At 34.7% G+C, this 24,852-nt stretch overlaps 2 protein-coding genes across 2 annotated transcripts; one reads left to right on the plus strand and one right to left on the minus strand.

Annotated features, from left to right (window-relative positions):
- Nucleotides 1-11,288: 11,288 nt before the first annotated feature.
- LOC113341149 (proliferating cell nuclear antigen) lies at nt 11,289-13,077 on the plus strand. The gene is made up of 4 exons (XM_026586139.1): nt 11,289-11,755; nt 12,004-12,156; nt 12,259-12,356; nt 12,599-13,077. Exons 1-4 carry the CDS (start codon nt 11,437-11,439, stop codon nt 12,827-12,829), a joined length of 801 nt encoding a protein of 266 aa, XP_026441924.1. The 5' UTR covers nt 11,289-11,436; the 3' UTR covers nt 12,830-13,077.
- A 775-nt stretch (nt 13,078-13,852) lies between these two features.
- On the minus strand, nt 13,853-17,288 carry LOC113341178 (probable sugar phosphate/phosphate translocator At3g11320). Its single transcript, XM_026586160.1, has 4 exons — nt 16,462-17,288; nt 16,031-16,134; nt 15,691-15,919; nt 13,853-14,438 (listed from the first exon to the last, which is right to left on the minus strand). Exons 1-4 carry the CDS (start codon nt 16,912-16,914, stop codon nt 14,289-14,291), a joined length of 936 nt encoding a protein of 311 aa, XP_026441945.1. The 5' UTR covers nt 16,915-17,288; the 3' UTR covers nt 13,853-14,288.
- Between the last annotated feature and the right edge of the window lie 7,564 nt (nt 17,289-24,852).

Below are 24,852 nucleotides of genomic sequence, written 5' to 3' on the forward strand. Positions count from 1 at the left end.
TTTGCTCATCAAGAAAAAGTTGTTGCTTTAGAACTTGTCAATTTTATTAATATATCTTAGAGCAAAAAAAGAAGAAAAAAAATCCATTTCACCGGAGTTCTGCATTAATTTAGCCTTAGCCAATGATAATTTTTGGGTTTGTTACGGCGTCAAAATAAAAAAGATGAACTAGTATGTAGAGATTACTATCATAAATAAGAGTTTGTATGATGTTTGAAGCGGTTTTTATATTTCATATATGCTTGATAAGATACGTAACAAAGCAAATATATACAAAAATGCACAAAATGTAGGAAGGTTATTACCACAAAAGTTAAACCATATTTTTAAGAGACTCGAAATATTATAGCTTCCATTTCAAGTCCATTACGACTAATAATGCCAACTAGATTAAATGCACAAACATTACCAACCTTCGATGATTTTCCAAGATAAAATCGTGCCCACCTATGATATAATACAATTTTTCTATTGTTAAAGGTATACGCGAAATGCCACGATCGCCCCTTTGAATCTTTAAGCAACACATCACCGACACTTTTTAAGATGAATACCCATAAGGGAAAGTTATGCACATAAAAGATGTGGATCATAACTAATATAACCAAATACAAAGACCTGTAACAATTCAAGATTAACGATTGGAAGTTATGAAACATACCAAAATTTTGTCATTTCCCACATTAGTTGGTCTCGTGATAACTATACATGTGGGAACCTTAAATTTATATTTAAATGTTTTGGCTTCTTCAATAGCACCCAATGCGCTTTCAAATTTATATTTTGACGCATCCACTTTACATGATGCACACTCAGATGTAAATACTCTAGCGTCTGCCATAATGCTCGGTGCTCTTTGATATTTATGTTCCATTACATCCACTTTTGCTGTACAACTAGACTTTCGCTTAGGACGGCCTACTTCCACTTCACATTTTTTAGGATGCTTGTATTTTCCAATAGGGAGTTCATCATCACTTTCACGATCCGAGAGGATGATCCACACTTCAGGTATAGGTTTCCACTTCTTACATGTGATCTCTGCAATATCAACCTCTAAATTTGTTGGATATACTATTTCAACGCTGCTATATGTATACATATGAAATTTGGAATTCCCTTCATACTGGAACACACAAATATATCCAAAATGAATAAAGAAGTGTTCCATGATATATGCAACTTCGGAAAACGATATGAGATATGCTCATCCTTTTCTATCATAGTTACAAAAACTTCCACCAGAATTTGATAAAAGATTAATGGATGACCTAGATGACATTACAGTGACCGAATACCCCATGGGAAGAGAGTTCAAGGTGAAATTGAGGGTTGGAAAAGGTAATAACTTGGACTTTAAAAATGGTTGGCAAATTATCATGGAGCACTTTTGCATTCATTTTGGTTATCATTTTGTGTTCTTTTACGAAGGAAATCCCAAATTTCATGTGTTTATAATTAGCGGCGTTGTTGTTGAGATAAAAATAATCAACAGATTCATAGTATGATGTTGCAGAGATCACATGTAAGTAGCGGAAACCTTAATCTAAACCGTTGATCATTCCCTCAGATTGTAAAAGTGACGATGAATACCCTATTGAAATTGCAAGCATCCTAAAACATGTGAAGTGAAAGTATATCGTCATAAGCAAAAGGCTAATTGTTAGGCGAAAAAGAATGTAATGGAACATAAAAATCAAATAACATCGAGCGTTATGGCAGATACTAGAGCATCTACATTCGCGTGTGCATCACACAAAGTGGATGTATCGAATATGAATTTCAAAGCGTGACGAGTGTTATTGAAGAAGCCAAAGCATTTAAATATAAATGTTAGATTCCCAAATGTAAAATTATCATGAGAGCAACTTATATAGGAAAAGTCAACATTTTGATATGTTTCGTGATTTTCAATCGTTAACCTTGAATTGTAACGAGTATTTGTATTTGATTACATTGCTTATGATTCACAATTTTATATGCATCACTTCCCTTACAGGTCCGTAAGTAATCATTTTAAAAAAAGCAGTGGTGGTGCGTTGCTTAAAGATCCATAAGGGATATCGTGGCATTTAAGATATACTTTTAACAATGGAAAAACTAGATTATATCATAATTGGCATGACTTCGTCTTGAAAATCAGTTGGAGGTTAGTGATGTTTGTGTTTTTCAGCTAGTTGGCATTACTAATCGTAATCAACTTGATATGGAGGCTACAATTTTTCGAGTTTTTCAAAATATGGTTTAACTTACTGGTCGTAATAACCTTCTTCGTGCATTTTCTTATCTGTTTACTTTGTTACATATCCGTTTAAACATGTAATCTCCACATACCCGTTCACTTTTTTTACTTTAATGTGGGGACAGATCCAAGAATTATCATTGGCTAAGGCTAAACTAATACAAAACTCTACTGAAAGGGAAATTATGTATTTTTTTTTCGATTTTTAATTCCAAGAGTTATAAAAAAAATAATGACAAAAGAAGTTCTAAAGAAATTTTTTTTCTCTTGATGTGCAAATATTTCATATGCCACTTACCCATAGCCAGATGTTAATCTTCATACCAACTGGTGGGCTATATCACCTGCCTGCAACATAAGATTAATTGAATCGCAGCTTAGTTTGTACATGGATCCATATCAAAATTTAAAACATTACATCTTCCGAAAAAAAACAAGAGTAATGAAGTAACTTCCGTCCATCAATATTGTAATCCAAAAACTACAACCCAGACGTTAATTAAGTTAAACGAAATAAAATCTTGTTTCATCGATCAAACTAAAAATTAAAAAGAAAAAAAACCATTTGGAGAAGAAGATAAAAAAATTACAGTACTAAAAACATCTCAGAAATAACGTAAATTTACTCCGTTGAAAAGGTCATTTTATAGTGTTACCTTCAAGGTTAAGCAACTCTAGGTGTTGTATTGTATATGTCTCTTTTCATTGTATTACTCTTTGAATTCTTCTTTTAGGAAAGAAAAACTCTCTCCATTTTCCTTATGAATATAATTTCTAGATCCAAATGCACATGCTATAATAAGTTTGGAAACCATGAATTAAGAAACCTAACTTGTTTTTACAGATATACCAAAGTACTAATTATATGGAAACAATTCCTCCTAGAAATAGTAAATTTGATGGCAAATATCATCAAATTGTTATAGATTAGGTATTTCTATTCAAAAAGGTGTGGGGGCCCAACTTGTTGCTAGGTTACCCTCCACTGATGTTGTACCTTGTATTTGATTCCACTTCGATTTATAATAATAATAGTAATATTAATGATAAAAAAAATATCATCTACCGCGGTAAGTAATAATAATAACCTAATAAATATAATACTATAAATCAAGAAGAAACATTATTTATGGGATTGTAACATTTCAAATTCACATCTACCGGTAGATTTAAAAGTCTCTTTCTCTCTGTTTTGGGTTTGCATCTCCTCTCTAAGGTATTTATATTCATCAACCGTTAAATCCTCATCTTCAACCTTATTTCATACTCTTAAATTAATCATTTTATTCTCATCTTATTTAATTCTATTTAGGTTTCTTCCCGGATCAAGATTATTTCTTAAGATATGGGCAGAGTAATTTAAGCTTTTCTATATATTACATACTATAAATAAAATCAGAGGATATTGTATTGTCAATTTGTATTCTCATATACTGTTCGAGTGGTTTATTATAGTCTTTTTTTTGTGGCGCTTCGTATTATCGAGCCATTACAAGGACAACCTACTTTCAACAACGTACTACTGATCAATTCATAAGACGAGATCAAAAAAATTCGAAGTCGATCGGAGTAATTCGGGAATATCACTTCTTTCTATAGGAACATCTAAGTTATACGATGAATACCAACTACAATGGTTTCAAACCATTGTTCATTAAAAAATTTGGTTAAAACCCATTAAGATGACATCAAATTCCTTGTCGGATTATGTATATTTAGTAATTTTTCATCATTCGTTTCTTTGAGTTTCCAATTGTATAAACATTGTACTTTTTATTTTAATTTGTTCATTAATGTAATCGGTGATGTTGCATGCAATTTCATATTGATGAAACTACGAGGTATTAGCCTCCTCCATAAAAAATAAATAAATCTACATCTACCAACAATATATAATATTATAGAATAAATTGAAAGACACCAATATCGACGTAAATATAGGAAAGTGAAAAATACTACAACCTCCTACTATATGGGTTCAACATATAGAAACCCAACAAAATGGATCCTTCATTGTCAACTCCATACTTTAAGAAAATGCTACTACTAGGTCCAAAACATCAAATTTTCTTCAGATATGGCCCATAATTAATTATTATGGATTTTAATAATACCAAGACTGCCCTTTAGTATATATAGGTAATAAAACTAGGTCTAAATTTCATTTTCAGTTTCATTTTATTTTTCACTTTCTCTCTCTCATTTTCTTTTGCTCTCTTCGGATGAAGAAACAAGTCGTGAAGAAACGATTTCTAAGCGAAATTTTCAGCGAAAAATGGTTTCAAAACCTAGATCTAAGCTTTACAAACAAAGATCCTGATTATCTAAACATTTATTTGACATCAACATCACCTGTTCTTCGGAGATTCAATGAAACGAAATAGAAAATGAGTGATAATCACCATCAACAACAACTGAATCTGAAGATTCTCCCAAAAAATCAGACAAACAGGTAACATGTCAATTCAATTATGAGATTTCAATTGAATTGGTTGATTCAATTATGAGATTTCGAATTTTTATTTTCTGAAAAATCATTTGGGAAACTTTAATAGTTTGATTTCAGTTCAAATCTGTAGAAATCATAATCAGCGTTAGATCTGTTATAATCTCACCTCTATTTTACTTTTGAGAGAAAATTTTCACAGAAAATTTAAAGAAAATTTTCTAGGATTCTTGAACAGAATTCGATCTATCTTTTAACCTCTCATCTCGATCGAAAATCGATTTTCAAATTCGAAATATGTGAATCATTATCCGTTTTACCCATGTATTTGATATGAATTTCATTTACTTTAATTTTCGAACTGATTTGATCTCATATTTCATGGATTTTGTTCTTTGCAGATTGTTTTAAGTTCAATCTATATTGGATTTGGTATTGAGTAGAATCCATGAAGAATTGTTACAGTTGGTGGCTGCAGAGAAGAGAAGATTGAGATGTTTGTGGTTGACTATGCTGAATTTCAAGCAGTGAAACATATGGTGGTTGCAATTGAAGCTGCAGAATGGACTGGTGGTGAGATTAGATGTATGCTTAGGTTGCAGTTACAAAGTTCAGGTGCAAGCTAGTAAGGCAGCAGGATGAGCTGCAGTGATGATTGAGTTTAATTGACTGAATGCTTTGAGCATAGCCAAGAAAGCATGGGCAGTGAAACTGATGGTGGTTGCAATTGAAGTTGCAGAATGGACTTGGTGGTGAGATTAGATGTATGCTGAGGTCTGTCTCTCTAAATCTGAGGCCATTGCGCCTTATTATGCTTCTAGTGGCACACAACAGGTACATTTATGTTTTTTTTTAATTCTTTTCGTGTACCTGTCCTTCTATTCTCGATTGTCTATATGGCCCTTATAAAGGTAATACATATATTCCAGGTTTATTATATGAAGCGAAAGTCTGTTATAAAGAAGGCCTATTCACTTGTAATATTGGATGCTAAGTATGTTGTACTAGGTTTTCAGCTATTCAAACTTGAAATCATAGTTTTTCGTTTATCTTCAGGCAATATACAAAAGAGACTCTTATAAGGAAAAGAGCATTCTTATTGTTTTCAGTTCTTCTACCACAAAGGTATATAACTTATAGATGTGTAACTTCTAGTTACACATGCTAATTAGATGTGTAACTTTTACTTACACATACTGATTGAATGTGTATTTTTTCAAAGAATCATTTAAATCACTCTCAGACGATAATCAGATCAATATTGTAATAGGCTTTTGTTTTGCTTTGTCAATTAGTTTTGGTGCACTAAATGATATCTGAATTTGTCTTTTAGCTTGTAAGCATTGTTCTATTCAGTATGCGAGATTGATAAGGTTTAGCTTGTCTTCTTTATGGTTTATAAATATAGTTGAATAGGGTCAATTCAAATCAAAGTGAAATGTGCAGATGATGAAGTTAATTTAATATTTCTTCACTTTGAACTTAATGGGGTTGTTTCATCACTTCTCCTTGAGGATCAATTCAATTTTCTGAGGCACAATCTTCGCAATTTATGTGTTTTTGTATTTTGAAGTCACATGTCTGAATTGTGTATTCATTTGAACTTTGTATTAGGAAGAGAAATGTCTATTTGTTGTAAGTTATCTGACCTTTTTTGGATGTGTAACTATTAGTTACACATGCTAATTAGATATGTAACTTTTAGTTACACAAGTTAAATGGATGTGTAGCTACTAGTTACACATGCTAATTAGATGTGTAACTTATATATACACATGATATAACGCAGTTTACACAAGATGTGTAACTGCAGTTTACACAAGCATTGTATATATGTAACTGCAGTTTACACAAGATGTGCATATGTGATGTGAAGACGTTAAGGTGAAACTTTATTTCAAGCAGTGTGCGTATGAGATGCAAGCAGTGCTGAGCTTCGATGCTCGTGTTGTTGGAAGTATACTGTGAAGACATTGAGGTGAAATTTTATTTCAAGTTTTTCTTACTTTTTGTTCTTTATTAAACAAGAAGTTATTTACTACTTTTCAAGTGTTTTTCATCTTTGCTTTGCATTTTTGTTTTTTCTCCTGATTTATGATTATTGAATCTAATTTGAACATGAACTTGTGACCCATCGATTGTTTATGTTGAGGCAAATATTTGAGTTTTTTCGTGGTTAAATGTTATTAAATGGTGGTTGCAGACTTTAGAGGATGAACAAGTATTTCGAGTGTTTATTTGAAACGAGGATGGTTAGTTCTGTTATTGCAATGTCTGGGGATTATGTATTTCAACACCGATTGAGGCTTTGTTGTACATTTTATGCTGCAGGCGTTGTTTTGGACAACTCATGTGTTGGCTTATGGAGTATCTACCTTAAACAGTGCAGTTGCTTGTAAGAAATGCTAAAAGATCAGTCTTGTGCCTTATTATACATTTCATGTAGTTTTTGAAACATGAAACAAAATAAGCAAAATGTAAATGTGTTAGGGTAGGAGTAATAATTAGCGGATATATTTGTTGAATTCTTTGTATTGTGTTGCGTCTTCGGTAGCTGAATAGATGGTATCTGAAGACCTCTAGTTTTCATACATTGTTTCTGCTACATAATTTTTTGCAATATTACTTGCTTACACATGAAAAGCATATCTTAGAGTGTGAATGGTGACTACTACATTAGTTGACACTGATGTCTTTGAAGCTTGTTAGTTTTGATGCTTTGATGAATTTTTTTTTCCAGAGGTACACAATTAGGCTCAGTATTTGCTGATTACATAAGTCATATGCATGTGTAACTTCCAGTTACACTAGCCATATGCATGTGTAACTCTTAGTTACAGATGCTAAATGCACATGCAAAAAGTGTTATTCTTATTTTTGGTAATTTTATTAACAGAAAGTTGATTCATTTTTCATGAAATATTATATGTAAGGTTCTATAGAATCTAAGAAACTATTATATGTTCTATATACATTGAAACTATTTTTGTGTTATACGGAGACAGGAACCGCAGTCATGGTTTTCTTATTTGTGGTATTGGTATCGCTGGAACTGGAGTTGACGCTGAATACACAAGTCAGATGCATGTGTAACTCTCAATGACACTGGATAGACGCATATGTAACTCTCGATTACACTAGACAAATGTGTGTGTAAATTCTACTTACACATGCTAAAAAATTGTTGTAAACGAATATTAAAGTAATACATGTATTTTTTTATGTTTTCTTTTTGATGTCTATTTTTTGCATATATATACAAGTGTAACTTTGCATTACACATGTCATAAGGATGTGTCACTTCTGGATACACATGCCATATGCATGTGTAACTCCTGTTTTCACATTCACACTGTACTTTAATAATTTCGGGCCTAGATTTAATAATTTTGGGCCTACATTTAAATTATATTTAATTACGGGCTTGCCAATATACATAAAGGTATCAAGGTCTTTTAATAATTCGGGGCCTAGATTTAAACTTCTTTTAATTAAGGGCCTCACATTATGGGTTACCCATGGGTGAGGCCTGAGCCTAATTTTCCCTATAGGAAAACCCAATTATTATTTAATTTTTTTTTTTTTACATATATTTCATTAGAAAATTAGGAAGATTCTAACCTTTGTATGTCTTTTAAGAAGGGCTTTGACCTATCTTCTTCTTCATCATTCAGCTTATTTGTGCTTTTGTTGTGGTAAGATCTTGGAGTGCCTTATATAGAATATATTTTTACCGCCTATATTAAACAGAGTTCAATATGGGATGGGACTAGAATGTTACTATCTTGGGAATCAATTTTTTTTCATTAAATTTTATGTTTAAAATGAATTAAACAAGGTGTCTTAATTGAAATGTATATGGAAACGTAACCTGCCTATTAGCTTATGGTTTTTATTAACGTAACGTAACGTGTATAATAGAATTCACCCGCGATCAATCTAGCTAGACACAGACAAACACACAGACAAAGGTAAATAGACTACCATATTTTGATCATAGAGATTACATGATCTTATTTAAAAAAAAACAGAACCATTATTCCTTCACTTATTATAGTCAATAATTAAAGTTGAGAAAATTTGAAAGATTTGTAAAAAATAATTTACGTCTAATATATCTGGTATCCTCCCCAAAGAGGCAGGACAACCCAGAGGAATTCATTAAACAAAATTCTTACTTCAGCTGAAATCAGAAAATATTCTAGTCATTAACTTTAAGCTATAAAATTTTGTTAGGGACTAGAGGGTTCACCAGAGCTTGAGCCTGGTTTAGCTCTCATAGTCTGTTAATGATCTTCCGTACACGTGAGAGTAAATGTAGAATCATATTATTATGGTATTAAACTTTGAGGATTGTATATGACTCAAATGTCATAAATAAAGATGGGGACCTAATATGTATGAAAAATACCCTTACTCCATAACAAACCTAAATCTAACGACCATTAGAAAAATACAAAAAAAAATATGTTACCCTTTTCCTTTTTTTTTGCTTCATTATTCATGACAAAGACGATGAATCCAACAAAATAAAAAATATAAATTGATTAAATAAGAAGTTTAAGCACGTTACCAATCAAATAATCTTCAATCCATAGTCCCGGTGCAAGTCCATGGTTGGCTAAAGGTGGAGGATTCCATCTCATAAATATATAGCAGATCTCTCGTCGGTTTCTCAGAGCCCCGACACAACTTGCTCCTTTCAATCCTACTTGGGAACATAGGCGGAGCAACATTCCTTGGCGCATCTCGCACCGGGTTCGTTTGGAACATGGAATGGACCCACCATTATAATGAGTTTACGCATTCACGACCACCACAGTGAGGACATCCACTCTATCCCTACCCACATGGTTACGAGGGGAGTCATCCTTTTCACAATCATGCTATCTCCAGAGCTATGAGGTGTATGTGTTGTGGGGGGTAGGGAGTCCCCCTTCACATTTCTACTAGGATGGTTTTACACATTCACTGGTTGTAGGGTGAATCATATGTCCAAGTTCAGATTGAATACCTTATCACGTGGACCGCTGCAATGATCTATCCCTCCCACGATAATGTTTTTTGAAGATTACATTGGCCTTTCGGCCAAGGCTATAACGCAACCCAGAACATCTAAGGGCATCACATACATGTTATTGCCTCAAATTTTTGTGGCCTAAATGACCATAGTCCTTCTAAGAAGCTGGTTGTGGAAGGAATCTTCCGCACAACTAGTTAGTTAGCAGGTTGAGGTCTCGTTCGTCAACGAAATTAACCAGAAAGAAGGCTCCACCGAGGGGCCACGCACCACCACCCTTAGAATTAAGTCCTTACTATATATGGACATGGTAAGTTTCCTATGTTGAGTCAAATTAAGCAGCATGATCCACTCCTGGTGGTGCCCTTTCGTAAATTCCTTTTGACGTCATTTTTTTTTTGGTCTTATAATAACTATTGAAGTTTTTAAATTGTTGGTATGTTTGAATGTAGAAGTTTAGAGGTGGGATCAATGGTTTCATGAAATTTGGTGGAATTACGTTTCCTTCGGAATGTTTGGTTGCCAAATCCCTGGAATCACGTTTCTCACGCGAAACAGTTTTCCAGCAAATCCTTCATATGTAGTCCGACCCCTCCCTTACCGGGAAACTTATCAAGGGATTCATGGACCTTTTTTAACTTTAAATCTCATATACATATACAATTTTAATATTCTAAGGGTAACACCAAATGGTATATGGACTTTAAAACAAGATATTTTTATGAATCCTAGGAATTTTAAATAAGTTACCAAACACACGAAAAATTTACATTAATTTCAAAATTTGTAATTCCATAGAACTATAAATCCTCGGAGTTGGCTTTCACAACAGTTCATGCAGAAGCAAAGACGCTTTTAAGAGTTTTGAAATGGTTAGAAGAAAATCTCCTCTCAAGTGTTACAATAGCAACAGATTGCAAAATCTTGGTTGGTTCTATCAACAATTCTAGTGAGATCACTTCTTGGGTAACTGAGAATACTGTTGAAGACATTATGCAAATTCTAACAAGACTTCCTCAAGCAAAAATCAGACACATAATCAGGGACCATAATGCAGCGGCGGACTCAATAGCCAAAGAAGCGAGGATTTCAAGATCCAACACAGGACTAGCCACATTCACGAAAAGGTCAAAAAAGAGAGTATCATCTCCAATATATTTGAAAAAAAAGAGATTATATAATTATTTTACAATATCTTTTAGTCTTAATATAATTTCGTTTTCCATCAAAAAAAAAATAAAATAAAATAAATAATTCTCCGAAATCGAGAATCCCCAGACAAACACACCATATATGAATTTGATTATTTGTCAACTTTAGCATTTTGTGGGAATTGTCCTCACGAGTTTCATAACTCCACAACAACTTAAGCAACAAACAAACAGTCCCTAAAACTACTCCGTACAATTAGCGACCAACAACAACAACAACCAATAGCAATCAATGGTTTCCTCCACCCACGTGAAAAAGTTCCCCATCATCTCAAAATTCCACTATCTCAAAAAAACCGCGGGAAAATCCTCGAATTCCCGCGTTAAGTTCTCCCCTTTTTCTTTATAACCAAACCCTCTAACCTATTTCATCTGTCTAAAAAACTCTATTTTGCACAGTTTCCTCAGAACTAAAATCTCCCTCTCTTTCCTTTCGAAACCCTAGAAATCTCTTTCTGTCCGCAGAAACCCCAAAACCAAACCCTAGTAGTAGTCGTCGAAGAAGAAGATAGTAAAGATGTTGGAACTAAGGTTGGTGCAAGGGAGTTTGTTGAAGAAAGTAATGGAATCATTGAAAGATCTAGTTAATGATGCAAACTTTGATTGTTCAGCAACTGGGTTCTCTCTACAAGCTATGGATTCAAGTCATGTAGCTCTTGTTGCCCTGTTACTTAGATCTGAAGGTTTTGAACATTATCGATGTGACCGTAATATCTCTATGGGTATGAAGCTCGAAAACTTGACAAAGATCTTGAAGTGTGCTGGTAATGATGATATTATCACCATTAAAGGTGATGATGGTGGTGATACTGTTACTTTCATGTTTGAAAGCCCTAGTAAGTTTACTTTTTCCCCTTTCCTTTTTTATTTAATTTATGTGAAGTATACCCTAGATTCAGATTCTCTGGTTTTGTACAAATAAAGGGTTTTCATGCTGTTTCGGGGGTTAAGATTTAGGGGATTTGTAAAGAGTTCTCAGCAATTTTGGGGAGGATTGTAGATGAAGTGTTTGAGTATTTGCCTCTATGGGTTTGTTTGTTTGTTTGATATGTGTTGATTGTTTAAATAAAATGTTGTTATATAGGTCAGGATAAGATTGCTGATTTCGAAATGAAGTTGATGGACATTGATAGCGAACATCTTGGTATTCCGGATGCCGAGTATCAAGCTATTGTTAGGATGCCATCCGCTGAGTTTGCAAGGATTTGCAAGGACTTGAGCACCATTGGAGATACTGGTAACCTTCAGTATCTAACTTACTTGATTCAATATCATAAATAAGCCTTTTACTGGTCCTGGTTCCTAAAATGATCTGTTGTTTTCTTATTGGTGTTCGCAGTTGTAATCTCTGTGACAAAAGAAGGTGTGAAGTTCTCCACAAAGGGTGATATTGGGACTGCAAATATCGTCTGCAGGCAGAACACAACTGTTGATAAGGTATCTCTTTCCCTTTGTTACTTCTAGTACTCTAGTATATATACATTTCTTTGTTGGTATTACTGAGCAAATAGGAGTAAACCCAAGATGTTTGACATGTTCTGCGCCATGTTGATCACCATGATTGAGAACTGAAACACAAATGTGCAATTTATCCTTTGTTTTCACTATGATAAGTCATTTTGGTTCATTTGAAAATTTTGATTTGCTAATGGAAGTATCTGTTTGGGGAACATATGCAGCCAGAAGAAGCTACTGTCATTGAGATGCAGGAACCAGTATCACTAACATTTGCACTCCGATATATGAACTCTTTCACCAAAGCAACACCGTTGTCCAACACCGTAACTATCAGCTTGTCTTCGGAGTTGCCTGTTGTCGTTGAATACAAGATTGCTGAAATGGGTTACATTAGGTTCTACCTGGCTCCCAAGATTGAAGAAGATGAGGAAGATACAAAGCCCCAAGTTTGAGAGGCAGCCATACCATTATCCCTTGTTCTAGTAAATGAGTCCTTAATTGCTCTTCACTTTGTTTGAAGTAGTGTTACTGTTTCTTAAGTAGATTTTCTTTTTCTTTTTTTTTATGAATCCTTTAGTGGGTAGAATTTGAGATTGATCATCCTAAAATGTTAAAATGTTTTAAGAGTTTCAGACCTGTTTGGATAATTTGTTAATTAGGTGTGCCTCTTTCATTCAAAGTTTGTGTAGTCTTAATGCTTGATCAAGTTTAAAAAATTAAGTCTAGTTTCTCTATAATGATCATGTTTATTATGCCCGTGTCTGATCATATGATTCATGCTTATACAGCTTAATAGCTTCCATTTGGTTCTTGATGTGTGGTGTGTCAGACAGTGTCTGGCTAACCTTTCAGAGAACCCGGATTTTTTGTTTTCTTGATTTGGTGAAAGACTAACTTTTATATCTACATGGCTTCAGAATGTTCGAAACAGGCCTTATAGCATTTAACTTAGACCTTTCACCTTTGTACATGAGAAATCATGGTACTAATCCGCATGCTATGCTGAGTTTAATCACCATGTTTCTTTGTCCTTAAGCTGAGTGTTATTAAAAGACACAAGAATTTCCATTCCTTTAAAATATTCATAGCCTGTATGCTATAACCTCTTCTGTCAGTTGGCACGGCCAGAAGCTTAATGCCTTATTTTGTAATCTTCAAAACCTTTCTGTTGGTAACTGTAAGTTGGCACGGTTACAAGCTTAATGCCTTATTTGGTAATCTTCAAAACTCATCTGCTGGTAATGAATGTTGTTTCGACCTTAATTCCTAGATCCCTGTTTGATGATGGGCAGAGCATCACAGGGAGTGTGTGTTGTTTCTTAGGCTTTAGCCTTTTTTTCCTATTTAAAAGAAGGATGAGGAAATGAGCCAATTACCATTAGCAGAAAATAAATGATCCGTGAAATCTGAACTACTACATTTGCTAATAGTTTTCCATTATAAATTAAACAAAAACATACATTTGTGTTGCAAAATAGAAGATGTAAATCATTTACTCTATCAATAAGAATTTTATAGTTAAATATGAGATCATTAATTAATCAAGAGATGACATTTAAAAAGAAAAATGAAAAATGAAAAAAAGACTGATTGAGCAATCAACCCAGTCCCCACACCTCTTGAAAGAATAAGCTGACTACATTCTTTCACTGTTAGCACTGAGATATAAAAGACAGGAAGAGAGACCAATCAGTTCTTATTGAGACTTCCCTACGTCTTCGCTAAGTTGGTTGTTGCTGTTGATACAGGTGGAAACCTTTCTTGTGGTTCCCAAACAAAAAAGAATTTTGAGGGCATAATCTAAGGCATTGGATGCAAGCATGTGCTTCTACCTTGGCAATAAGCTCTTCGCTCCTCCCACGTAAAAACAATGTAAAAAGAAAAAAAGCGCATGGTGCGCAGTTTCTACTCTCATTTGCTACTTCTTTTCTTGGCTTCACTGTAGAGGATGACTCCGAAGACTGTAAGAGAGTACCCAAGCATTCCAGTCACAGAGACTGGGTTTCTGAAGATGAGAATTGAAACAACCACAGCAACAGCCCCTTTTGCATTACCCAAAACCTGGACGCTCAACATATAATAAAGTCAGAACAAGTGCTGAATCGTGCCAAGCATTTGAAAGTACACAATGTTATAATCTGGATGTGAAAAGTAAAATGGGAAATAAGTGCAGTTACTGGTAGTGGCATCCACGTAACATGGAGTAGAAAGCTTAATTAAAATTAATTCCATGAGAACAAAACAGGCTGAAAAAATATGCACACTATGTGACAACTGGAATAAACATGGTTCATGATTAATGTAACTGATAGTGGTTTTCTTCATTGACATATCATCTGGGAACGCTTGGGCATCCTACTCTTCCAGATGGATTCTTACCGAGTTGGATTATGTTCAACTTATAGCTATGAAGCATGGTGTAACTAACAATCTATTATTTGTACTTACAGACTGACATAACATAATAGCTCATAAGATCATCATCAATACATGGAAATAAATGACTTTAGAATTTAGTGTCCCAAAACACTGAATAAATGACCTTTAGGAAAGACAAACCCCTTGCACTTTCTTCTTCCAACCGCCGGAAACATATGATATCCACATCATGAGAATCTACTGATACCGTAACAAAGAGTCCACCATCTCATGGCCACAAGAAGTCCCCATAAAATTAAACATCGTAAACAAAGAAAGAAAAGAAAAAGAAAAAAAGGAAAGAAAGTGGGGAGAACTAATTGCCTGACTCGAGCTATTTTAATATCGTAGAGAAGCTTTCCAGCAATAAAAGGATCTTCCTAGTTTCAATGCATGAATGGTTTTTCTAAATTACCTATTATCTTATTCAAACCACAGAGGCAAGCTTCTGTAACACCTCTTTGGAGTCAACAATTACTCCTGCAACCTTTCGTTTCTCATCTCTCCCTATGACCTCTTTGATTTGAAAACTAACCCTAAATTCTCTATCAGCTTATTCTCCCTAGGAGCTTCCTCAAATGTTAACCAAATACTTTTTCCAAGCCCTTTTCGGTATAAAAAACTAAAGCCTCAATTAAACCTAAACAAAGAAATGCAATAAAAGGCATAGAAAACATGAAAGAGGTGTACTCCAGCGGTGCAAAATTTGAACCATAGAAGTGCACAAAAAAACATATAGTCAGTCGATCCTTGGAACACTAAAACAAACTCAGATGAAAGATATTCAACCATAATAAGTGGAGTAATATTTATCAATTCAATTGAACAGATCTAGAGGGGGAAGCTGATTAATTTTATAGAAGAAGGTAGCTGCATTTGAGAGATGGGGGCGTACCTGGAGTGTCAAAGCACTGGTGTGTTTCGTGACCAAGAAGTTTGTCAAATTTACAAAATAAGCCAGCGCAGAATTGAAGAGCAGGTACCATATGATCTTCACATCCTCCCTTGCAAGTGCCAGCGTGATTCCAACCACATTTTCTTCCATGAAAAGAGTTGCAGGAAGAAGGAATACCACCGCTATTGGAGCCATGTACAAAAGGAGGTTCATTGAGTTCAACTTTTCCCTGCAAATGTAAAGCTTATCAGGAAAAAACAATTGAAACAAGTACAGAAATTTCAGTATACATTTCACGCTGCTCCAGTAGTTAGCCGCGGAAACTAGTAGAACACATTACCCTTCATTGGTCAGTAGAATTCCTTGTAGCACTGACTTTAGTGCCCTGGCAGCAGTAGCACCGACACACATTATAAAGCCAAATAGATGGAAACTTGGTTCACCCTGCATCCACAATACAAAGAATAAGTTCAAGTAAAATCACATCTAACCAAGTCCAAGATGTAAACATATAACCCACGATCAAACTTGCCACGTAAATAGACTCAGACTAGCTCACTAAAATCAGAATTTTAATTCACAATGACTAAGGGTTACTGAACCAATTAAGATATCCAATTCAAAAGAGAAAACACCCACAATTGAAACCATAACCTCGTCAAATTCATTTCTTTCAAAGGTCAATATAACTAATTCAACTAAACTAAACATGGGGCAATTTTGACATAAAAAATGATAAAACTAGAGAGACAGAGAGATTAGAAGTCTTACCCCGGATGCAATGACAACTCCAGTAACAACAGGAACAAGGGTCGCATAAGTAAGCCAAGCTTCTCTTTTCACAGTCATAATATAAGCAAACACAGCAGTAAAGAAAGGTGTAGTAGCACCAATAGCTTGATTGAAAGAAACAGGCAAAAACCTCAATGAAACATTCCCACTAACAACTGATGCACAAAACACAAGACTCAATGCTGCGATCTTCATAAATTGAACTCTAGACCTAATTGTTTGCATAGGTACCATTTTCATCCAAGCAATTGCAACATAACTAAACAATGAACATGCTGTCATATGACACATAGTTAAGAAGATCGGGTATTTGAATCCATAGTTACTTAACAAATACTTGTTTAACAGTAACACCCCAATATTTGATGAATACCACGCTGTTACCAACCCGATCGTGAAGAATCTACTGTTACTACCCTTCATTGACGACATTTTTTGTTTTTATGAAATCCCCAAATCAAAACAAAGGCACTAGATTTAGTGTTTTCAAAACAATATTTAGATCTATTTAGGGTTTGAAAGAATGAGATCTGAATTGAATTGATGAATTTTGATTATCTTCTTCCATGGATCTGAGTGAATTTCATGAGGTTGGTTTTGATTTTTTGTTTGTTTTTTCTAGGGTTTTTCCAGAAATGGAGTTGCAGAGAAAATGAGAGAGGAGGGGAGGGATGTAGCTCGTGTTGTTCTTCTGCAACAGAGAAGAAGCGCGAGCTTGAATAAAAGGCGTTTTTGAGGTAAACGCGGTTGAGAAGAGAGAGAAGAGAGATTGATCGTTTTCTATAGAGAGAGGGAGAGTGGTGGTGTTTGTATGTAGAGTTGTATGTATGGATGGTTACTTTCTCACTAGTCACTTCAACTAAACCCCAAGTAAAGGTGTTTGAAAAATATTTTGTTTCCAAAGCAAACAATTTCCAAGTACAATATTTGTAATGTGGAAAAAGAAATTCTATCCGTCTGGACTTTAGAGGGGTTATATAATGCATTTGGATACCAGAAGAAGCAAAAGTAAGAAAAAGAACTATTTTGTTGTACACAAAGCTGATTTTTTTGTTTCTAGAAATCGTCTTGAAAAATTATTGTCAAACTGATTTTTGATTTTTCGAGAAATCATTTTGAAAAATTATTGCCAAAACGATTTTTGATTTTTCGACTTCAAAAAGCAACTTTTAAATGTATATGTAAACACCCTATTAAATTTCATGTCCGCCAATATGGGTACCAATTTGCTAGAAAGTGTACTGATTCATGGGTTAAAAGTGTTTTGTTTTTTATGGATTTTGTTATTTATTAGCAAATGGGTTAAAAAAAATAGTTGATACTATTTGACACTTCGTCCAATTTTCCCGAGTTATTCGTGAGGACTTACTAATTGTTGGATGACTATTATTAATTTTTGCTCGGGAGTTCTTACTAATTGTTGTAGGTCTGGATACTAATTTTTCACTGAAGGCGAATATCGATATGTAAATCAGTAAAAACGGGTGAGTTTCGATTTGTTAGAATCAGGTGGTATCTATATACATGATTGTCGATTGTTTTTGATGTTCTTCAATCACAAAGAACATCAAGAACAACTAGCAGGTAACACAATAACGTCAAATGTTTTTGGTTGATTTTTTGGGTCAATATTGGCAAGTATTTGTATCTGCATATGTTGATTGTGAATATCTTATTCTTTATGTAGCAATGTCTAAGCGATGCACTCCGCGGATATACGTTTCCATAGCTGTCGATCGTAAAATGTAGAAAAAACTCCAATTTTATAGAGTTTTTTGGGCCATAATAGTCATATATGGACTCGATACTGTTTTCAACTAAAATAGGACATACAATTACGATTGGTAGCTTATGTATTTGTATCCCCCAATTCAGGGTAATTTTGGTTAAGAAATTCTCCATCATCCCTAACACTTAGTCTCTCTACTACAACTTTAATTCTCTAACATTAATTAAGCAGGGGCAATTTTATCATTAAATTAAGAATACATGGCTTGAAAAATTACATCCAATAACCCCATTTTCCCAACTGAAAGAGGCGTGCTCCGGTTTAGCCAAAATATTTGACTTATCGCGCATTTAGTATCTACCTTTTGGGATTCAATAATCTTTAAAGGAAATGATTGCGCGTATATATTTCCTGGTTAGCTATATGATGTGCGAGATCTCTAATCGCGGGAGTACAAGACAAGTAGGTTGTCTGAGTTCAATTTGGTAGCACATACCAGGTTGATAAGGAAATTAAGAGAACCAATCAGTTTACATATGATAGGTTGTAATAGTACTTGCAAGGGGATTTTGAAAAAGAAATCCCTTCTTGAAATTTACTAGATGAAAGTTTAAAACTTTTCTAAAGTATATTTTCCTTTTAAACAGTTTTTTGTTCTTCCACTGATGGTTTCCATCCAGTTAACTACTAGTTGTGAACTATCTACCATATTAAAAGTCTTATTTACCTCTGAACCACATCTCCTTTGAACAGTTGTAAGTGATTCGACGATCCTGAAAGTGACGTAACGATCCTGAACCGGACTCGGCGGATCTTAAAACAATGTAACAATCCTTAACCAGGCTCGAGGAACCTGAAGATGTTGTACAATTCAATTCTCCATCTACCTAAAATCCCAAGACACACGAGAATAATGAATCTTTTTGGGGAATAATATAACGAGCTTGAAAAAGTTGAAATGATCCTGAACCAAACTCGACCAACCTGAAAAATGATATACAAGGTCAACATGCAACAAATAAAGGGTAAGCAGGTAAACTAGTGTTGGCTAACCTAGACAAAATATATATATATATATATATATATATATATATATATATATATATCAAGGAAGGTACAATAATGTTCAAGTTTCAGGGTTACTCGGATAAGTTCGTATTTGAGTTGGGAGTACTTTATCAAAATTCTCCACTTATAAAAACATTTTTTAAAAGAAAATTTTATCAAAATGTTCAAGTTTTAGGGGTACTCGGCTAAGTCCTATTGTTGTTGGTACGATTTGGCGGCGTCTGGTGTCCAAAGTATCCATGAAGGGGGTCATCTGGACATGACATCTTACTTACAAGATTTTCAGTTTGGGGTGGGTGTCTCCGGTGGTGCTGATGCAATCCTACACGCTGTGAACATGTATGTTAGTAAACATCATACAAATGTTAGCCTTACTATGTTAACTGTGGACTTCCCCAATACCTTTAATCTAGTTGACCGAATAGCCATGCTCCTTGAGGTGCTTAAGTTATTTCATTTATATCGCCATGGGTTGAATACTTATATGGCCAAACTGCAAGATTGTATGTGGGAGATTATTATATTTGTTCGTTTACAGGAGTGCAACAAGGAGACCCTCTAGGGCCTTTGTTATTTGCTTTGGTGCTTCGTCGACTTATAACAAAGATAAATGAACAGTGTACACTATCCTTACAGGCCTGGTACCTTGATTATGGTACTATTATTGGTGACACTGCAGAAGTGACAAAGGTTGTTCAGACAGAAGGGCCTGAGCTGGGGCTTATAATGAATATTCGGAAAATTAAAATTTTTTGGCCCTCTTGTGATGAACGGAGAGATGGGATGTTTTTTGTTGGAATCTCAAGGCCAGATAATGGGGTCAAACTATTGGGTTGTGCGGTCAGCCTTGATGTTGGGTTCGTAAAAGAACTTGCCATTAGAAGAGCAGAAAAGGCAGTAGATTTAATGCAAGTTTTATCCAAGCTCCGTGATCCTCAGAGTGAATTGCTACTATTACGTGCTTGTATGGGCATCTCCAAGTTGCTCCTTGGGCTTCGTATTTGCTGCCCAGAGTATACTACAACTGTTGTAGACATATTTGATAGAGGGTTGAAAGAGGTGGTGGAGGGTATTGTAGTTTGCGGAGGTCCGTTTTTCGAGGAGTTCTGGTGGAGGTTATCTACCCTGCCTATCAGATATGGAGGTCTTGGCTTATACACTTCTAAGGAGGCGTCGTAATATGCTTTTCTAGCATCGTGTGTACAATCTTGGGGCCTACAGGATCACATATTAAGGAGCATTGGAGTAGAAGACATGGATGGCAATTTTCATAAAGCTTTGAAGACATTACAAGTAGCTCTTCCTGATTATGACTTTAGCAGCTTCACCAGTATGGACACTACCCCTCTAAAGCACAAAGTAACCTGGCGAGTGCTCTTTTTGGTAAAGTAGTTAAATACATAGATAGAGTTTGCGAGCTATCGGACAGACATAAAGCGGTCTTTGGTTGCCTGCAAGAAGCGCATGCCCAGGATTTTCTTCTTGCTAGACCAATTGAGGGCCTTGGGCAGAAGATGTCACCCGTGAGTAACGGTCCATCCTTAAATACTGGTTAATGATCCCTCTGTACCCTTCGGATACACACTGTCCTGCTTGCATCACATTATGCTTAGACACGTACGGGGAACATGCAGCCCATTGCAAGGTAGATCTTGGGTTTAAATATAAACATGATCATGTAAGAGATACGTTGTATGATGTATTTTGGAGAGCTGGTATTTCAACAAGAAAGAAGCGGCTGCCAACTTTTTGAAAAACCCACTTGAAGGGAGATCAACACTTAGGCCTGCAGACGTTCTTATTTTTGGATGGGCTAATGGAAAACACACATGTGTTGACCTCACTGGTGTTTCTCCGTTAGTAGGCATTGGACATGGCACCTTTACAGTTGTCCAAGCAGCGCTGAGAGCTGCCTCAGGTAAGATAGCGAAGCATGAGAAAGCGTGTATTGATAATGGACATGCTTTTATTCCCTTTGCTTTTGATGTTTTCGGTTTTTTGGCTCAAGAGGCGGTTGGACTTCTCAATAGAGTCCAGAAAGTCATGCACAATAATGTCATGACTCCCGGTTCGAGAGAGTTTGTTTTTAAAATGATAGCTTTTGCAATTCAAAAAGGACTTGATCGGCGCAGCTTGTTGCTCGCTTGCCCTGCTATGTAAAAGATTTAAAGAACTGTTTAAATTTTTATTGAATTTTATAAATAAACAAAATACAACGTTTACATTTTTAAAAAATTTATGAAATTATAAAGGAAATTTTTTAAAAAACTAACTCGATTAATTAAGTATTGGTTATATAAATTGAATAAATACCTTCTTTTTCATGGGTCTTCACAAATATCCCTAAGGGGTATATTTTAAGTTTTTGGCACATCTAAAATTATATTAAGTCAATTCACGCGTTAAAAACATACTAGTTCATTTTCATTATCCACTTAAAATATACCCCTTAGAGGTATTTTTACAACAAAATTAAAAAAAAAAAATGAGGTATGTAAATTATCCTCCTATAAAATAATAGATGATGATGTTGTTGGATCAAAAATAGTTGTACGATCACAACATTTTGGAAGTCTATCATTCAAGGATGAACTCTTGTGAATTTTGAGGAAATTTAGGGCTCAAGTACATATGTGTAGGCCTTAAACATGTAGCTATCTAAAACCAGGCATGCAACATTATAAAAACCAGGCATGCAATTTTGTAACAGTAGCACATGAATAATGTGTGGCTCGGGATGTTGCTCTAAGTAAAAATTACAGTAGTGGAATTAAAAAAAAAAGGGAAAGGTTTCGTCGGTGGGATGGTAGTTTGAGATGTACACCTAGGACTGACACCAAAAGTTTAGATACGTTTCCATGAAAAGGGACGTATAATCAAAAGAACTCGATGATATCACTTTGATTTTGTCCACCAGTACAAGAGTATCTCTACGAAACAAACTGACTCGTTTCTATCCAACAAGAAACTGTATTTTGTTTTTAAGTACCGAATAACGTTTTTTATTTAATTTTCGTTTCGGTTCTTTTAACAGTTTCCGTTCTGGGTTCCGGCAGCTAAATGAGTTTTAAGTTACAAAATTGAATATTAGATGTGCAATTTATTACCAGGATTTTTTTATTTAAAGCATAAATAAATTTCAAAACATGTTGCGCACGCAGACGATCCGATAGAATAAAGTCTTTGGATTCGCTTAGACTTTATTATTTCCATAATATCTTGGGCGTATTAAAGGTATTGTTTGCAAATTGGTGATACGGACAATTGAGGTCTTTTAGGCCGTCGCCACTGAGTTTTGAATGATTCTTGGTGAGTGGAGTTTCGTCTAATAGATAGACTCTGCCAAATGCCATCAGGTCAACTTATGAAGTTGGCCGACAAAGAAATAAACGTCTACCACCGGACTTCTACCTTCGCAATTTCACCTAATAAACTTCAAAACTGATATCAACGTCATGTTTGTTTACTCATGACTTATCTGAATCGTCTGGATCCGAGTTGTCTGGATCTGACTAAAATCACCTGATTGGGTCAGATCTGACTCAACATATTTGTTTTGAGTCAGATTTGACTCAACTGACTCAAATATATGCGAATCAATGGTTTGATTCTATGATACAGGGGTATTTTGTTACCTTACTCGAACGAGTCCGAATCAAGGATTAGGTCTGAACCAGAGGTTGAGTCAGATTTGACTCAAAATGCAAAACAAACGGTCTAACTACCGACTCGACACGAGTCAGGGATTGATTCAGACCCAGACACCGAGTCAACTGCAACCAAACAAGATCTAAGAACACGTAGATAGTCGATCTCCCATCTGGCGAAAAAGAGTTGACAAGTCATGCAAGGGCCGTTCGCAGTAGACTTGACCTTGTATCATTGTTTGCTTAAAAATTAAAAAAGTTACAAGTCTGATTCACTCAATTTTTGCACTCCTTATTATTTTCGTATGATTGCAGATTACATTATTCCATGTGAAAAAGCTGGATCCTAGAATGTGCTTATTATTACTACTACTTTTGGGAGATTCTAGGTCAACTCACATGTAATTTTGCAAATGTTAAGGAGGCTGAGTCAATACAATAACTTGAAGATGACATTATGGTCAAACTACTTTAATGCATACAGTCTGGGGCAAATGAGTCGGATCTTACCCGATCCATGTCCGACCAGGAGCCATCTACCTTGGAATATTATATGTGCATGAACGGTGAGGTCGTTACGAGTAGGACTTCCGGGTAAATTCATTTTCAAACTCCATCATGTCCTCATATTAACAACTATTTTAATGCATTAAGTGCTGTATTAACAACTTCATCCATTTTCTCACGCAGACAACAACGTGCACTGCTGTATGTGGCGACTAAGTTACGCGGTAATGCAAGTCATACTTCTGATCTCTCTGGTTCGAGAGAAACCATGTATAGTAAAAACTCCATAAGTCCCAAGACTATTAATATATATATGGAGTTTATTAATGTAGGGAGGTATACCAAAAACATTGATTTTTTGTTAATTTGTATACCCGTATATACGTTAAGGTTCACTAAAACAGTAATTTTTTGCATTGGAAACAAGATTTGTTTATCTTATTGCATTGAAAACAGTAATTCCTTGCATTGGGAACAAGATTTGTTGTTTTTAGTGCAAGAAAAACCATTTTTTAGTAGAATAAGACAAAAAAACACAATTTTCAAAGAGATAAAATAATTCTTAATCAAACCTTAATATGTATACGGGTATACAAGTTAACAAAAACCTTTTTTTTTTTATGTTAATTCAAAGTATGTAAGTAATAATGGATATGGATGTCTTCTTTAATCATCGAAATGAGCAACAAGTCTGTGAAGGATAATAGTCCCACATTGTTAATGTCCCCTTAATAAATTTAAAATATAATATGGCCCCTTAATAAACTTAAAATATAACATGGAAGGACCACTTCACTCATTGCCAATTGGTTTTGAGTTGGATGCCCATATTCTAACAAAGTCGTATATACAACCAAAGAAGAAACAAATCATCAATAGAATTAGACAAGAAGCAAAGGGTGAGATAATCCTGATGATGATAGTACGGAAATATCAAAAGATTCATGCCAAGAAGCTTTAAACATACTTGACAAGTTGGAAATTTTTGGCTTCAATAAGAAAGTGCCTATAGTAATGAGGTCTTACGTATCAGCAAATCAAAAGATGCCATAACATCCAAAAAAGTTATTGTACATCATTTTCTCAAATAACTATAGATTAATATCTTATTTCATCTTAAACTTCAACGTAACAAGATCTATAAATTTCCTATAATGATGATTATATTAATATATGGAGGTAAATTCTATATGACGGGACTAGAAAAATATATTAATATTAAAATATGGAGGTTATTACTATTTATAACCGACCCAAATTGGGACTATGTCTTTTTTATTAATATATATATATGGAGTTGTTATAGGGCCTACAACCCATGGATCTGCGGTCCTTGGATTATCCATTTATATGTATATAATGTAAGCTATGTAATAGAACTATTAATCTCTCGAAAATGATGGTTCTTCTCCTTGTCTC

The sequence above is a fragment of the Papaver somniferum genome, unplaced genomic scaffold (assembly GCF_003573695.1).
Source record: "Papaver somniferum cultivar HN1 unplaced genomic scaffold, ASM357369v1 unplaced-scaffold_25, whole genome shotgun sequence".
Classification (NCBI taxonomy): domain Eukaryota; kingdom Viridiplantae; phylum Streptophyta; class Magnoliopsida; order Ranunculales; family Papaveraceae; genus Papaver; species Papaver somniferum.